The sequence below is a fragment of the Larus michahellis genome, chromosome 7, assembly GCF_964199755.1.
Source record: "Larus michahellis chromosome 7, bLarMic1.1, whole genome shotgun sequence".
NCBI lineage: Eukaryota > Metazoa > Chordata > Aves > Charadriiformes > Laridae > Larus > Larus michahellis.
Genome location: NC_133902.1, coordinates 52,047,918 through 52,065,766, shown reverse-complemented (window position 1 = coordinate 52,065,766; position 17,849 = coordinate 52,047,918). Strand labels below are relative to the sequence as shown.

The following is a 17,849-nucleotide window of genomic DNA, read 5'->3' as shown; positions in this document are numbered from 1 at the left end:
TTTAGAAGTTCTATGTTTTGGGTACGTTTCTGCATGCAGCTTCCGATGTAAATATGCAGATTAAGCAGCAATCTGCAATCAACAGGAGCATAACAAACCATCACTTATGGATGATGAAAATCACCACAAAAATGCCATCTGGCAATGCAGCTTATCCGCAGAATACAAGTACTGATATTTGATTCAGTAGACAGTAGTCACTCTGTCCACTGGAAGGAAGCAAGCAGTCCATTTCTCTTTCGAAGTGCAATGGAGGATCACAGTACACAAGCTAGTCGACTAACTGAATGACTCCCTTGTGGATTTTAGTCTTGAAAACTGTGTGGTTTTATCACTAGCTCTCCATGTTTTGCTTTGGCAGCTACCGAGCTAAATACGTAAAGGTTTCCTTTGTAAGTCATAAATATTTCTTTCACAAACTACTACAGAAACATTCAAGTAAGCGTTATATTAAGCTGAGAACTTGTATTTCTCATAATAAGCACTGTCATTATTTGCAGCATATATTAGTAACACATAAGTCACCAATCCCCTTTGCCAAACACTATTACACTTAAGACCACCATATTTTAAAAACAGTAAGTCATGACAATGGTGTCGTGTTACCGTAAAGCATTAACCTTCACAAATGAAAGCACTTACCAGAGAACTGTTTACAGTGTTATCTGTTGTACAAGCAGCAAAATAACCTTCAGCATCTGCAAACTAATTACAGAACCGTAAATGTAATAATGTATCAAGGCAGAGTTATTAATAACTGAAATTTTTTGATAATTAGTTCTTTAATATTTTTTTTTTTCCATAATTCGATCACAATTCCCTCTCCTCCTCCAGCCCTCCTCCCCAGTAACAAGAGGGCTTACAAATTCGGTAAATAATTTCAATAATTCCTTGTACCTCTTGGAGAGCCTCTTTGAATTCAACTACCCAGGTTTCAATGCAGGATCAGGTTGTTAGAATGCCAAACCCTGTAACGTTCAGTCTTAGCGAGACATGCTTCACTGAATTATTGTGCATGGATTAGCAACAAGGCTCTTGTTTCTTCATTTTATTGAGACAAAGTTCCTTCGCACAAAAACCTGGAACTTTGCCTTAGTTTTAACAAGACTTAAATTAGGATGTGGTCAAGTATCATTTTTTCCTCTTCCTTTCTGCATCTTAACAAGCACTACTACCCCTGTTCCCTGACCGGCAGCTTGCTGTTCCACCACGCTGGTAAGAAATCTGCTAAGCAAAGCTTCTAATGTGGAAGAGGGCTTAAAAGTAAGGTATGAGTGTTTACCTAAAGAATCATTATTGAAATAAAAATCTATGAACGTATTAATTTTTGTTCCAGATTAATAAACACAAGACATTTTAAAACCACATGTAGTAATTACACAGTTGAATATTTAAATTCCTTGGATGGGGTGGAATCTTCTAACTGTGCACTACAGTCCTGCCTCTGCACTGTTCTTTTGAAATATACTAACATCAAAAGTAATGGCTATTTCCTACAAATTATTCTAAAAATTACTTTTTATAGGATTAGAAAGAAAAAATACTGAGATTCTAATAGCTGTGCCATGACTGACATACAAATGTGACAGATTCAGCACTCTTACTCATTGCTGTCCAGTTCAAATCACCTCTTTCACACTAGGCAATAGACCCTTATTTTACACATCTGCTCAGATTAATAGATTTGATCACTATAATTGCTCTGTACAACTGATCATCCTTTAGCGCTTTCATCATTCTTATTTGTCATTACTGCCAGTAAAGAATCTGTAAATTCTGTTTATTTCCTGATTATCTTATGAAGATACTGAACAGCAAGTCAGTTTCTTTCATATAAGCTGTTTTCTATAAAGACATGTTGATTAACAGCATGTTCTTGGATCAGACTTTCTGTTATTTTAATGCAAGATTAATATCAGGCCAAATGCCTTACTGCTTCCTGAGTCCTGCTGTTCAGCATTCTGAAACACTGGCACAGAACAAGCGCTCTTCCAGGCATCTCTAATTGCCTTGGAAAAAAGTGTATGTTTCTGTAATATGCCAACAATTTTAGGCTCTAGCATAAACTATACCTAGTCCTAGAATGGGCAACAGAATGTCACTCCTGCATAAAGGCTATAAAAATACAATATTAACAACAAAAACATAATTCTACCACCTTTCCTAAATATGACTTAAAAAACATCAAAACCTCGTAGCAAATAGTTCATAGTTCTGCCTGAAACAAGAAGAGTCAGTAACAAAAATCAACTACAAAGTTCAAATACTGATTCCATTGGTTACAGGTGCTGGGAAAGTAGAAGAGAACCAACAGCCAACAGTGGTGATTCTCATAAGCTCTTCTTAAAAAGAATTATCCTCTGCAACTGTCCAAGATAAAATACCAGGCCAGATGGGCCAATAGTCTGGCCCAGTAGAGCATTTCTGATGATTCCTGACATATTTCATACTGGTTTTTCCTTTCTTTTCTTCCTCTCAAGAGTACTATTATGATTGCCATGTCTTCCTCTACCACAATTCAGTTCATAACTGTTTTTCTGAAAGCACTATTTCACAAATACGTAAACTTCACCTTTCTCTAGTCCCTATTTTAAGGTTTTTGTGTACAAGCTTCAACATATATCAAAATATTTATAAAGTTAAAATACTTACAAAAGCTGCATGCCTTCCACGAAACCCACGAGTACACTGTTGCCTCCATGGTTTCCAAACAATAAATCCCAAGAGGTATAGAACAAACATGGATGTTTTTGCAAACGTACTGAAAAAAGGTTTGTTGTACTTTGTAAAAACATACTGTGGAAAGAAAATAATTGCAGTATCCAAAGTTACCAATTAGGTGAGAACCCACAAAATGAATAAACAGTTTCAAGTACATAGTCCAAAACTGCCTGGTTCCCAAAGTGACGGTGCTGCGAGTATTGGCACGTATGACCAAAAGACTCCAAGTGGCCTTACTTATTCTGGGTACCCCCAGAACATCTTAAATGCCAACAAGAAGGTACTGAGCCATTTTGTAAGACGCTATACCACTGCAGAAAAGCTACTTATTCATTGTATCTAACCAAGCAACATACTGATATGCCACTGAACTCAGAGGACTGAGAATACGTTTACATACAAATATTTTCTAAATGAAAGACCACTTTTATAAGGAATAGCACAGTAATCATAAATTAGAGATTACTTTGATTAAGTAATATTTCAGTATCAATAGTGATTCCACGAGCTCACTGGAAAAGTTTTATTAATATAATAGCATCTTAAGCATATTTTTATATGCTTAGTTTGAAAAACTGGTATAGAACATAACAACTTAATGACAATTCAGAAACCTGAATTTGACAAGAATTTATCAAAAACTCAATTTCCATTGCTAAAGCTCTGTTTTAAGTCCTAAAACTTAACAAGAAGTAAATACCAGATCATTTTCAAGATGGTAAATATATGAACGAGATTATGACAAACTTGTCTGCAAATACAGGGCTTAACTCCATGACCCTAAGTCCTTTGGTAGACTTGCAGATGTTCCGAATTATAATCTACCATACCACCTAGCCTGCCATATTACAGCTAATTTACTACTTCTTGGGAAAAACACAGGCATTATTTTAATACAGCAACAAACAAAATAAGCTCATAACTATGTACTGTAATTAGGCAGTTCATGTTTAATTTTAAAGCCATCAATATCACCTTCTGTCTTGAAAGCAACAGTCACTGAACTGAGCTTTTTCATAACTTTCAGTGGATACAGGTTAGTTCACTAACCCAAAGGATATTGTCTTCCCTATACTGAAAAGGTGGTCAAACGTTACACAAGAACACTCATTGAGTGTTTGAGTGACCATGTTTCTGCTGTATCTTTCTCTTAAATAGGCATTTATTTTCTTTTTAAGATTCATGGAACAATACTTACAGAAGTGAGTTCTGAAGAGGCAACCCATATCACGTCAACAAGGAGAAGAATGACAATTCCTAGAGCCATTCGCCTACGCTGAGTGTATGAACTGCTCTGGGAGCTCATTCGATTCATGATAAAAACCCACACCATTTGTAACCTATTCAAGATCAATAAAGGAATAAAACACAAAAGATTACAAATGGTGACCAAAAGAAAAAGAAAAAAGAAAAACAGTCGGGGCAAATGTTTCATATATATGAAATGGACCCAATACGCCAGGAAACACATGCTTGTGTTTATTAAAAAGCAGATCTTTCACAGATCTGTCATGAGATTTTCAGAGATAGTAGGTGCAATTAGAAAGTAAACCTAGACGTCTCAAGAATTTATCAACTGTTCTACCACTGAAGTAAGCAAAAGTAGGTGAAACATACAATGCCTTTTTGGAATTTCCACTCTACCAGTTCTGCAAAATTTGAAACCACTATGTTTTAGTAAATTCCATATACTCCAAGCTGACAGGAGAAATTATTTTGATGCATTGTGTCAAATACAATTCTACTAAAGGTAATCAGAAACATATTTAAACTTTAGCATTCAACAAACATTCCTGAAGACATAGCAACACATTTAGGTAAATCATGATGCCCCAAACTGTAAAGTAATTCAAGAAAAAAAAACCCAAAGAATACTTAATTTTAAACTTATAAAGTTAGATTACACATGCACTGGAACTTAAGAGATTTATGTACCTATTTGGCAATTCATGAAATACAGGCATGCACCAATTCTAGTGAAACCCTATCAAACTAAGAGTAAGCATGTAATATATGCAACAGAAAGCTTGGCCTGTTAAAAAGACCCAAAACACTGGTAATGATTTTGACTGCACCCCAGTATGTTACACCTAGGAATCATCAATTAAGAATACTTCGTATTCTGAGAAATCAAAACTACAGCAGTAAACTAGGTTTATGCTTGTCATCTGGTACAAAAGCGCCTTAAAAAGTCATGCAGACTTGCCAGAAATTACAGTATAAACAAGTTTGGATTTTGACGCGCATAAACCTATCATCCTTTTCACATACACACCTCACAGCTCCTACAAGCCTTTGTTCAAGGTAGTAATAGAAAAGTCTCAATTTAAGCAATTCTGCTGAATTATCAGAGAAGAACAGTTGTATTTAAATGCTTACAGCCAACTGCTTTTACGTACTGGAAGAGCATACAGCTCAACAGAGAATTCTGAAGATATGGCTTGGGCTGCAAAAATTCCTACTAGGAAGACAACTATTTGGAGTTAAAACATTAAAATGTATGCAGATGAGCACTACAACAATCTGTAAATAGATCACGACCAACCTTCTTTCCTTTTCCTTCAGCAGGCAGAGTACTTCTGCTTTATTCAATGCACAGAGTAAACACAAGAGAACAGAACTTATATTGTTTGGGTTGGCCAAAATAGTGATACATTGTGATTTTAGAGGGTGTGGCTTTAGAAGGCTTGACTCTGCACAACTTGCACTAAAAGTAAGTATTAACATTACTGAAAACACTAAAGTTATGTTAAGAGATCAATAAAGTATTTTCCAAAAAAATAGGAAAGATAAGGCAAACAAGCTTTTTAAAATGCTGCTTGTGTTTCAACTCAAAAAAATTCCAAGATTCACTGGACCTACTCCAAACAAATGCTAATCATGAGCACACCAGACCTAGATGCATTCTTATATCCACTATGCTACTAGAAGCTGATTCAGACTTGTGATACAACTTTACGACTGCCCATTAGAAGAACTAAATTTAGGAAACCCTTCAATTTTATAATTAAAAAGCTTCAAAAACAAGTGAGAGAGACTGATGTCTCATTCACTGGTGTACTCATACTAGAATTTTTTACATAGTTCCTAATGAACCTCAGTAAGATATGCATACAGCAGTTCCATGATTAACATTATTTATGTATATATTTTAAGAACCAGTTTATTAAAAGTTAATTTGCTACAGATTACATAACATACCTTGCTATTTTTCATCATAAAGATAGTGAGTGTTTGAGAGAACTTGTCAAGGAACTGAAATCTAATTCACCTTTATGGAGCAAATCCTGACTTTTGCAGTAAATAGAGGTGACCTGCTTTGCTAATACAGTTCAGTGAGTTTAAATTACAATTATTTTTTTTTCTGCATGTGTCAATACACACTTACTGTCTTTTCATTAGTTACAAATTACTTATGAATGAGACTGTGCCACAAGGTCTTCAGTGAGCAAGCTACATGATTTTTTCCCACACACTAGTCTATTCCTCAGATTAATGACTTAAATGCCCAGATGTGCCCACGTGCATTTGAGATCACTACACTGTTTCCCACCTTTGACCCATGCCTCTCCTTTGCAATACAGTCTTTGACACGTTCAAATCTTGCCACTTTTTCCTCCATTTCTTAAAGGGCTTCTTTACCAAGAAAAATCAACAGGCAGAGTTCCTGAATCATAATTATACCACTAAATCTATGCTGATATATTCCATGTGTGGGCATCAGTTTTGGATAATTATTCTGCTTTTCTGATAAAATGGTGGGATTGACAAAAGAAAGCAGAAGTCTGTAAGCAGGGAGGGGCAACATTATGAAAGACTCGGCAAGGAATGGCAGTTTTTATTTGATATGGAACAAAGGAGAAAACATTTGTTCTCGAAGAAAGAACAAATAGGGATATTATCTTAAACATGAGTAAGCTAAAAGAAAGGGTTTCATGCTTGAAAGCTTACAAGGGTATTTTCAGTTTTTATGAGTTGGTCTAATAGACGCTACATATTATAGTCTACAAACTTTGGCTTCATTTTATTACAACTAATAGCCTACAAGCCATTATATTAAGTTATATTATATGTAGCCTACAAATTGCTCATGTGTTGCGTAATATACAGCAAAAAGGGAAGCCAGGCATAAAAAAGTTCCAAAGGAGCTAGGAAGAGGATATCTCATTCCTAGTGAGGCTACAGCACGACACGTGAACAGTGGTAAGGCATACCAGAAATGTTAACCACTCCACCTGGCCACCAGTTATGTGCTGCAGGTAGGACAGAGGGGGAGAGGTAGCTGGCGACAGGAAGGAACTGTAGTAGCCTGATCAATCTGACATCTCTACATCACATGCTCGCATCCCTAGATCTTCTGTTCTCACCACAAACTGCTTCAAAGCACATATACACTGTGCACAGAGATCACACACAGATATTGTGCACAATCTGTAGTTGCTTAATATTGTACTCAGTTTGTCTACATTAGGCTTGTACAAATCCCTTGCTTTAAGATCCCTCAGCAGGAGAAAAGTAAAGGATGCTAGAATATCTAGTACTTCTTAGTTAAGAGGCTATGTATGAAGTCATTCAGAGTTAATGTACACATTGTACCATTTCTTTTCTACCTATAAGCGGATTTTAAAATTCCAATTAAAGACCCCATACTTATGTCTTGAAGTTTTTTCTACGTTTCAGTAATAGCTGCTATTACTTTCTCATCTGACTACAAAGTGTCTAACATTCCTGTGCGCCTAATACAGCCTTTTGCTTGGTTCCTCCATAACAAGGCAAAAAGCTTACCAAGGAAGGGTGACTACAAAGTCTTCATCATGCAGCAAAATGCAACTTCAAGGTAGTTGACTAAAAAAATTACCAAGCAGCAATACTAAAATGCCTATAATGTTCAGCAGAAAAACAGAACCCTATTGAAACTTACACACTGAGTTTTAAGGCATAATTAAAACCTGTAAAACCTCACAAAAAATGCAAAGACAGATAGGAACTACTATTTTGAGAAGTTTTAGACAAACACATTATCCCACTTATTGATAAAGCACTAGTATGCCTGAACTTGTACTGAAATACAATTCCTTGCGTTTCTTTATATTTGGCTTCTGTACGTTGACAACAACATGCTCTAACAATAAATGAACATAGAAAGAACAAGATTTACTTTTCTCATGCATACCTTCCACAATAACTGTAAAAAAAGAAACAAAAAATGCTAACAAACTTCACACATCATGTCAAAGTGAAGACAGTCTCCTAAAAAGAAAAAAAAAAGAAAAATTAGTGTGTATGTGTTTATTAAGCACTTATCATTGCAAAACATTTTCTAAAATTTGAAGTTCAACAAGTGTCTGTGGCAGCTTAGGTCTTAAATGTTAGGGATATACAGATACAGAACCTCAAGAATCAGTCCACATCAAAAATGCTACCAGGATAGCACTGAATTGCAAGAAAACAGGAACATTTACGGTTTTTGATATTTCAAAAAAACATGATCCCTTCCTTATTAATTGAATATAAAACGCTCACATGAGAAAGAAGAGGCTGACAATCTTCAATTCTAAATGCTATGCAGAGTAAGGCCATATTTCTTAAGCCTACGCTCCTAAGTAAAGAATTTAAACGTCAGAATTAGGAAAGTAGTGAAAGAGCACATAGGTTTGTTGACTGTGAAATAATCCAGAAAGATAAGACACCTCCACATTATTTCTTACGAAATTCTTTCATTAATTTGTTATGGCGTTATGACTGTATCCAAAAATAAAAAACACTTAGATTTTTTTTTTGTTATTTTTAACTCAGATCCTATAAAGACATTCAACAAAACCCACTTTAAAATTGTTATACAGGGAAAGAAACATTATACATAAGGGACTTCAGAAAATTACGTTATACTAGACCAACCGGAAGCCCATCTAATCTGCAACTATTTGCACATACTTGCAATTAGCAAGTATATGGTGCCTTCAAAAGAAGGCACAACAAAACTGGAACTGACAACCAAGAATAATCAAGCTGCAAATTTTATTGCCCAGAAGTGCTGGAATTTTCTTCTTTCCTTATTCATGTGAAACCTTTCTAAGTTCTGTTTTAGGGATATCCTGTATCAACAGGATTCACACCCGAAATTAATGCCACAAATTAACGTCACAAAATAGAACAGAGGTAGCAGCAAGGGCAAAATGAAATGTTTACCCTAAATTTTGCCTTTGATTACCTGTCATGCACAGCTAACAGTTTATAAACTGCGAATAGGAGGGAAGAGTTAAACCAATGCTTTTCATCTATTGCAAATTAGACTGACAGGTAGACTATAAACATGGACCACAAAAGCCTATGATTCAGCCTCCACCGAACTCATCAAGATTTACACACTGCTTAGCATCCAGCAAATTCAAGTCGTTTACCACACAGTTTACCAAATGACTCTAGTCTAGCTGGTTAAAAAAAAGTAAACTGAAGATGTAGTTTTAAGACACAGGCATGTGGTTATCCACCCTCTATACCGCAAAGCCTATGCTCACAGTAAGTTCTGAACACCTATTTAGTTCAGTGCCCTCTCAAACGGTAGCTGCTGGTCATACTTTTCTTACACTACCGATCTCATTAGAGATTCAGATCAGTATCTCAGATAATCAAGACTTACACCAGAAGACTTTTATCCATACAAAGCTCGACCAGTTTGTGCATGCCTAATTTATGCACCCCTAAGAACTGAATATAAACAATAACAAAAATAAATAGAAAGCAAAAAAGATGCTTAAAAATTCCTATTCTTCCCTCCATGCACACTAAACCAAATACCACTAAGAGAAAGGTACTATTCAGTTGCTTACTTTCAGCCCCTACTTAATCCATATTAGCTGTACTTAAGCAACCAGGTACAGAACTTGCACCTAAATTCAGTTATTATGCAGGACATATACCTTACCCTCCATCAGCATGCAAGATCTGCTGTGGGCTGTAGTCCTGACTGGAGCCGATCACACAGAACCCTGATCAATGCTTATTACCAACAATTAACCCATTTCAGAATAAGGATAAAAGTTTAGTACATTAACATCTGACACCTAAACCGAGAACTGTATAAGACACTTCTCCCTAAGAACATGGCTTACAAAACATTTAATTCGTCAAGTGCTCAGAGTTACAAATTTAAGCCACCAGGACATGCATAGGCTGAAGTAGAAATTATGGTCAACGTAAACACAATATACAGTAGAAACTTCAGCATATGTTTGCCTTTTGTTTCCATTATTAGGAAATAAATACCCTTTCCACATGGTGTAACTTTAAACATACCAGTTGAAATTTGATATTTGAAGGAATATTCATCTAAAAGGCATTTCTTAATATCATTACAGTTCTCAGCAAATAGCAGGGAGATTTTTTTTTTTTTTATTTACCATTTTAACAGTGTTAGAGTTGGTGCTGTCATCTTGCGGAACCATTTTTCAGCCAGTTACATGAAGATCTTCTGAAAAAAAACACAAAAAATATACTCAACTTTCCTGGTTATGACACTGTATTTTGTTTTTAAAATGTTATAGTATCCTAGATCACTTAAACTGAGTCCCCACTTTGATTTATGATACACAAAAAACATAAAAAATGGTCTCGCTATGTAGTCTACAACATATATTCACATAGCTGATTACACCAAAGCCAACTTGTCCAACTCTACTGCTCTGAACATGCAGTAAGTGACTTCTGAGAACAGGATGTATAACTCCACCACTGATACCTAATGGGCAGTCTTATTTCTATGGCACTAAATGTTTCTTTGTACAGATTATCACTTTTTTCATATTAAAAGTTCCATCCTAAAAGAGAAATTCATATGAAGTTTACAAAATATAAAATAGCTTTTATTGTACTGACAATTAGGAAAGAGAACATTATAAATAAAAGAACGGCCAAATCACTGCAAAACAGGAGTACTCCTTCTAGCTGTTCTATGAAAAACAACAGACACCTCAAAAAAGTACATAATAACAACAAACCCAGAATAGCAGCTCAGTCACAAGCCATGGTGCAAGGAAGTCAACTTGAAATTCTTCCTTGTATTTACTCAAGATTGTTTCATACACAATTTGCAAAACAACATACCAAGATAAGGTTTGCACACAGAAGAAATGGTTTTAGTTTTTCCAGTTATACCGGCTGCTCCAATAATACGAGTTCTGGGATACAACTCCCCCTTTAACATGTACTGTCATCAGGTGATTCTCATTTCATATTTGATTACTTTTGAGATAAGATAAACAGAAATACTGCTTTAACTCTAACCAGAAAAAAAGCTGAAAGTAAACTGTCAGACATTTTACACCCACCCTTCTAAATCTGGAAATATACATTAAAGCAGCATTAATTTAACGCAACTCTGACCTCCACTTAACTTTCAAGGGGTATCACAGGATTAGAGCAAAGGCAAGAATCTCCAGAAGGGACGGAAAGGTGAGCCTTATGCAACATAACAATTATATTCACTACAGCCCTGTAATCTTTACTTAAGGTAAGTTCTGTGGAATACAGTGAAACAAAAGATACAGAAAAAGAAATTGAAGCCAAGTTTTTCATGCCAGGACTGCGTACTGCAAGTAGAGATCACTATTCCTAGCTAAATAAAAAGTTACACAAGACCAAAATTTGCACAGAACACACACTAATTTTAGTATCAAAATAAGAGATTTTAGTTTCATATAAAGAGATATTTCATGAATCTGGCAGTGCACAATGTAACAGTCATACAATCCAATTGTCACTGCACAGCTGGATTCTCATATCTAAGGAATAAAAGAAACACTTGAAGTTTCCTATTCAGCACTTACTCAAAATTCACAAAACAAAGTTTCAAGCAAGTTTTCTTACACAGAAGTAGGAAGGCAGAATATTACTCTACTGCATACTTAAGAGTCTTTACCAGCTACCGGAGTATCTAACCACATACTTCTCAGGTTCATGCATATAGCATCCCAGCATGACTACAACAACCCTTTGGACATGAACATCTCTGACCATATAGAGTTGGACACATACTAGTCCCAGGTGAGCAGAGTGAAAGTTGACAAGCGAAACTAACATTGCCCTCCTTCTTATGCTCTTACAATAACACTAGAAGGAAAAACTTCATGGCAAGCTGCCAAGGCCTCTTTAAGTGTTACCATGTACAAAGCAATCTCTTAGCTACCAGTAGCTATATATTTAATGTTAGCTAAGAATTACAAGTGACATCTATTTCACATGCTACTCATCTAATCTTGTCTTGTGCAAGATCTAAACATATCACGCTTTGTCACAGGACAGTCGGCCACAGATAAGATCAAGCACAGCAGCCTACACGTCACTCTTCCATCTGAAAGCCGAGCCTTCCAGGCATGCTGGAAATCGGCAAAATCCCCGCATTCAGAAACGTGCTTTCAGAGTGAAGGGGATCTTCTCCTTCCTTCCTGCCGACGCATATCTTTGGGGAAAAGCAGCAGGAACAAAGAAGATAAGGAAACGAGTAAAGCTCTTTAACACACTCAAGAAAAAAAGTGTACGCCTGAGGAGAAAGAAACATGGCTCAAGCCCTGGGGATGACAGAGGAGGAAGAACGAGTACCCGTCCTCCCCTCGCACGTACAACACACACTGGAGACTGCGGGGGGGGGGGAGACGCGGCCCACACAGGGGGAAGCAGGAACCTCCTCGCACCTCAGGCGAGGCCGGACCGAGCGCTCGCCACCTGCCCACCCGCTCCCGGGAACGCCGAGCCCCTCCCCACGCCTCCCCTCCTTCCCCGGGCAGGACGCGCACAGCCCGCCAGCCGACCGAGGCAGGGAGAGGAGAGCGCTTTCTCCAACACAAGCGTGGGTGAGACGGGGCAAAGTTCCCTTCCCGGAGCCAGGCGGGGCCCGGTCTCGCCCCCCTCAGCCCCGCGGGACGGGGCGGGCGAGGCCTCTTCCCCTCGACACCCCCGGCGGCGGCTGACAGGCGCGGCAGGACCGAGGAGGGGGCGGCGGCGGCAGCAGCCGCAGAACCCGCGGCCTGTCTCCCACAGCCCCATCCCCGCGACGGCGGAGGTACCTGAGGCCGCGAAGAGGCCCGGAGCTCCGTCCGGCGGCAGCACCGCCCGCTCCCCTCCCCTCGCCTCCTTCCCGCCCGCCCTCTAAGATGGTGGCAGGCGGCGGCAGCTGCGCCCAAAATCCATCCCCGAGACGGCGAGCGAGCGCCGGCCCCGCCCCCGCCCGCAGCCCGGCCCCATCGAGCCGCTCGGCCAGCCGCTGGCCACCCCTGCCGGCGGCGGGCGCTGAGGCGGAAGCAAACGGGGAAGTGGGATGGGGAAGTGGGATGGGGCTGGGAACCGTCCGTGGGAGAAGGGGGAGGAGGAGCGGCCGTGGGGAGCCGGGCCCCTGGGGCACGTCCCGCGGCGCGCTGAGGGCGTGGAACCTTTGGCTTCATAGTTACAGTCATCTTTACAGCCTGCCAGGCAAAGTCCGGCGGGACCGGGAAGCAGTGGCAACTAACTGAAGTCTCAAAACAAATGTCTGCTTCGCTATCAACACGCTTTTAATATCATAAAAAAGTGAAATTCATAGAATCACAGAATGGTTTGGGTTGGTAAGGACCTTAAAGATCATCTAGTTCCAACTGTAAGAAAGGCAGGTATTGCTTTTGCAGAGGAGAACAGCCGTTTCCACCAGAGGTGACATGATAAGGGAATGACTAAGACAAGGAGGCTCCAGCAAAGGCTTGTAGAACATCTCTTATCACACAGACAAAAGGACAAACTGATTCATACTGGATTACTGCCTAGAAGGGTAGTCAAACATTTAACCAGGGCTAATGACATTGAGCAATTTTTTGTACCAAAAAGGAAAGAAGGAAACTAGTCAGATAATCCCTTTAGATGTTGCATAAAGAGAAGTAAACAGGCAGGACATCCGGGAAGAATTTTAGGCACCTCGGACAGACTGTGGACCCTGGAGTACCCAACCAATGGGAAACGGGAGGGAAAAATTTGGCCGGGATTAGGAAATAAAAAGGTGTGTTTCAAGAACGGAAAGTGTGCCTACTTGCTAGGTCACCCGCTCTTGAAAGAATGTGAATAAAAATGTGCTTCACAGAGGATTCTGCCTGAGCCTATTTTATTCAGACCAGAACTTATTTCTCACACAACCCCCTGCCCTGGGCAGGGACACCTCCCACTAGACCAGGCTGCTCAAAGCCCCATCCAGCCTGGCCTTGAACACCTCCAGGGATGGGGCAGCCACAGCTTCTCTGGGCAATCTGGGCCAGTGTCTCACCACCCTCACAGTAAACAATTTCTTCCAAATATCTAATTAAATCTCCCCTCTTCCAGTTTGAAGCCATTACTCCTCATCCTATCATTACACTCCCTGATCAAGAGTCCCTCCCCATCTTTCCTGTAGACCCCCTTTAGGTACTGGAAGGCTGCTATAAGGTCTCCCCAGAGCCTTCTCTTCTCCAGGCTGAACAGCACCAACTCCCTCAGCCTATCTTCATAGGAGCGGTGCTCCAGCCCTCTGAACATCTTCCTGCCCCTCCTCTAGACCCACTCCAACAGGTCCATGTCCTCCTTATGTTCAGGGCTCCAGAGCTGGACACAGCACTCCAGGTGGGGTCTCAACAGAGCAGCATAGAGGGGCAGAATCACCTCCCTCGACCTGATGGCCACGTTTCTTTTGATGCAGCCCAGGATGCGGTTGGCTTTCTGGTTTGTGAGTGCACATTGCCAGTTCATGTTGAGCTTCTCATCCGCCAACACCCCCAAATCCTTCTCCTCAGGGCTGCTTTCAATCCATTCTTTACCCAGCCTGTATCTGTGCCTGGGATTTCCATGACCCAGGTGCAGGACCTTGCACTTGGCCTTGTTGAACTTCATGCGCTTTTCACAGGCCCACCTCTCAAGCCTGTACAGGTCCCTCTGGATGGCATCCCTTCCCTCCAGCACGTTGACCGCACCACACACCTTGGTGTTGTCGGCGAACTTGCTGGGGGTGCACTCAATTGTAGAGACACATAAGCTACATTAAAGCACAGTTACCTTAAGTTTATTTTTGAGATGCATAAGTTATTGAATGACCAAGCTGTAAAAGGAAATATTAGTCAAACTTAAAATCTACCAAAAAATAGAGATTAAAATAAACTGGCATAGGCTTAGATGAAATTCCAAAATCAGGCTCTGGTCTTATTTGTGTTGGTTTTGTAGTCCACACTACCTCCTTGTAGTCAGTGTTGATTAAGAATTGAGTTCGTAATACCAACCTGAAGATGGATACCACCTAAAAATGGTGCGTGTAATGTGCTGCAAATTATTCAGTAGTCACCTGCTAACATAAATGCATCTTTTTGCAAAATTCAGCTGTTAGATATTTTGGGAATTTTAGAGTAAAAACTGCTTGGAAATAACAGTAAGTGATGTTATACAGATGAGTGGAAAGGTAAATGATATTTACTTGTAATTAGGTGATACATATGATATACCTGTGAAATTAATTTAAGTGCTATTCACACTTACAAACTGTTGAGATAAAACAAGGTATTTTGCCCTTCCTACAAGTTAGTGATTGAAGAGATCTGTTATCTCTCATATAATAATGTTACATCTTATCATCATGCGTCTGGGTGAGTGTTCCTGTTGGATTTGAATTATTCCCTGTATATAAATAAAAGTTAATTCTTAAGAAGAAAAGAAAAACCTTTTCAAGAACTTTCAGTCTGAAACAGGTTTGGGGTTTTTTGTGAGCCTTCATTTCTTAATATAGCTGTGTTTTATTTGCATACAGTAGAACTAAGAGACATCCAACAATCTTGATGCCTTATAAAACTGCTTGTTAGAAGTAGTAAGATACAGTCCGTACCCTGAAGCATTTATAGTCTAAACGACACAAGGAAATGCAGTGAATTATGCTCTTGGTTCAAACTGTCTTTTTTGGATGTATTCTGAATATATACTAAAAATGATACTGTATTGATTTGTTGTGCGTCTGTCCTCACTATCTTCTGCCTTGAAGCCAAAATTGACAAAATATGCAATATGAAATCCTGACTTTACAACTTTGAAAGAGTAAAATTAATTTCTTAGACAAAACTGCAGGAAAACAGCAGTCCTCTTAAAATGGTGCTTTCTATGGAATTTGGAGGAGCTGAAAATGATACAAAATGCAATTACAAAACTGTGTATGCATCTCACAGCATCTAATTTTCTTAGGTCTTGCACATAATTCCTCCAAGGATTTATACTGAGACTTGGTAAACTTACATGGCTTATCCAAGGTCAGTTAGTTAATGAGCACTGAAACCTGAGAAGTCAACCAAAGAGTTATGACTACAGTACTCTGACAGAGTAACTACACATAATACTTTTTTATAGCTAATGGTGCTTTTACTAAATAATATCTTGAAATTTATTATGCATAATTTATATTAAAACAAGGTGAACATTTTATATTAAAAAAAGGCACGTGTTCTTGGTAGCAGGGAGAATAAATAAGGCAACAGGGAAGGTGCAGATTCTCAGCCTCTTCTGTCTTACCTGATCTTGCAGTGACAGAAAAGCTCTGGAAAAGGAGAATTCCCTTTTGAGAGCCAGCATAATAAATCTCAACTTGCTTTGCTGCCCCTGGCAAGTGCTGTCCCACAGCGAGTGGCAGTAGCTGGTGCTAGGGATGGCAAAATATCTGGAGATGCACAGATTTTATATCTTTTCCTTTAGTCTCCTTAGATAGTGGAAAGCATATGAAATCCCAACTGTGAGTTAAAACCATCTTTCTGAGTGTAGGTCCACATGTCCTCTCTTGTATGTGAGTTTTCTTCTTTATTTTTTTATGAAGCTACGCAATGGCAACACAGCTAAATCCAGCCTGTTAATGTTTTGGTTTTAAACATTTTGAATGATGCAGGCAAACAGGAGAAAACTGCAGTTCTTCAGGTGGAGTGCCAAGCTTCTCTTCGTCACAGGATGAGGCACTTATGCTGTGGTTCCTGAGGACCTTGAAGAAAAATGGGTGAACATTGTCAGGAGCCCAGAAGTTTGTACATTTTACACTTAGAAATGTCACAGGACTTCTGTATTTTTAGGTCTTGACTAAGTAATTTGCTTCCTATTGTAAAATTTCACATGATGATCTTGTGTCTTCTCTGAAAGAAACTATTATAAGAACGATTTCCCCTTTTTTATTACTGTTCCTTTTTTTAGGAATTAGAGTTTCAGTAATCACATGTAATAAAACTGTATGTATATTGCAAATACACACATATTGCATATTTATTTTTCTTGCTGGGAATATTTTAGTTAGATAAATAGCACTTTTACAGACAAAACAAAATTATATGTACTTCCCAGCAGCACTGTAATATTTTCATAAGAGAAAACATCCTCAATTTTATTTTACAGACCTGCTAAATTGCACTTATAAAGAAAATTTGAATTTAGTTTCTGCTCATGTATATTCTACTTACAAGAATGTAATAGCTGATTTGGATCAAATAGACCATTTCCAAGAAAGAAATGTAATACTCTGTAGGGCTTATAATAGATCTCTACAAAGGAATTGAATCTACCTATTTTAGAGAAATGCTTCCTTCAGAAGGATTTGGATCAGATCTTTGATAAACAAGATGTTCGTGTTAATGAACAAGACAAAGCAGCAGAAGAAACTGTATTAAAATTTAAACTGACAAAGTCAGTTTTGATCAACTTCTGTCCTCCGTAGGGGAAGGATGTAGTCTAAGTGTTCAGGACTAGATTTGGCGTAGGACGCATGACAGCAGAGCTTTCCCCTGTTCTGTTGGGTTTGGCCAAAAGTCCATCTAGCTCAGAATCATGACTCCACAATGACTGGTAATGAATGCCTGGGAAAAGGATATTGTAAACAAGGCACTTAGAGAGTAATTGTTTCCATGGCACAATCTCGTAGTTTTTAAAAATAAATGTTTTAGAGCATCCTTATCTGGAAGTCTGTAATTCAGACAATATATTTAATAGCTCTTGATTGATCTATGAACTTGGCTAATCCCTTCTGTGAACCCAGTTATATCGTAAAACATTAGCTGTTAAGGATTTATTTAGGTAGAGTCTTGTGGCACAAAAGAAAATGCTTTGTTTTGCTTGGGTTTAGCCCACTGGTT

At 38.8% G+C, this 17,849-nt stretch overlaps 1 protein-coding gene across 5 annotated transcripts in view; it reads right to left on the bottom strand.

Moving 5' to 3' along the window:
* The window catches only part of SLC35F5 (solute carrier family 35 member F5), a 35,994-nt gene extending 19,721 nt beyond the window's left edge, over positions 1-16,273 (bottom strand). For 2 of the 5 annotated variants that reach the window (XM_074594129.1, XM_074594130.1), the window contains exons 1-3: positions 3,920-4,313; positions 2,653-2,796; positions 643-705 (exon numbers count right to left, since the gene is read on the bottom strand). In XM_074594129.1, coding sequence (XP_074450230.1) covers positions 643-705; positions 2,653-2,796; positions 3,920-4,192 — 480 coding nt within the window. In that variant the 5' untranslated portion in view covers positions 4,193-4,313. Of the gene's footprint in view, positions 1-642; positions 706-2,652; positions 2,797-3,919; positions 4,314-7,894; positions 7,972-10,121; positions 10,193-12,782; positions 12,869-16,254 lie in introns of those variants that run through there. The other 3 variants (XM_074594132.1, XM_074594131.1, XM_074594133.1) reach the window with 3 other exon arrangements.
* Positions 16,274-17,849: the final 1,576 nt, after the last annotated feature.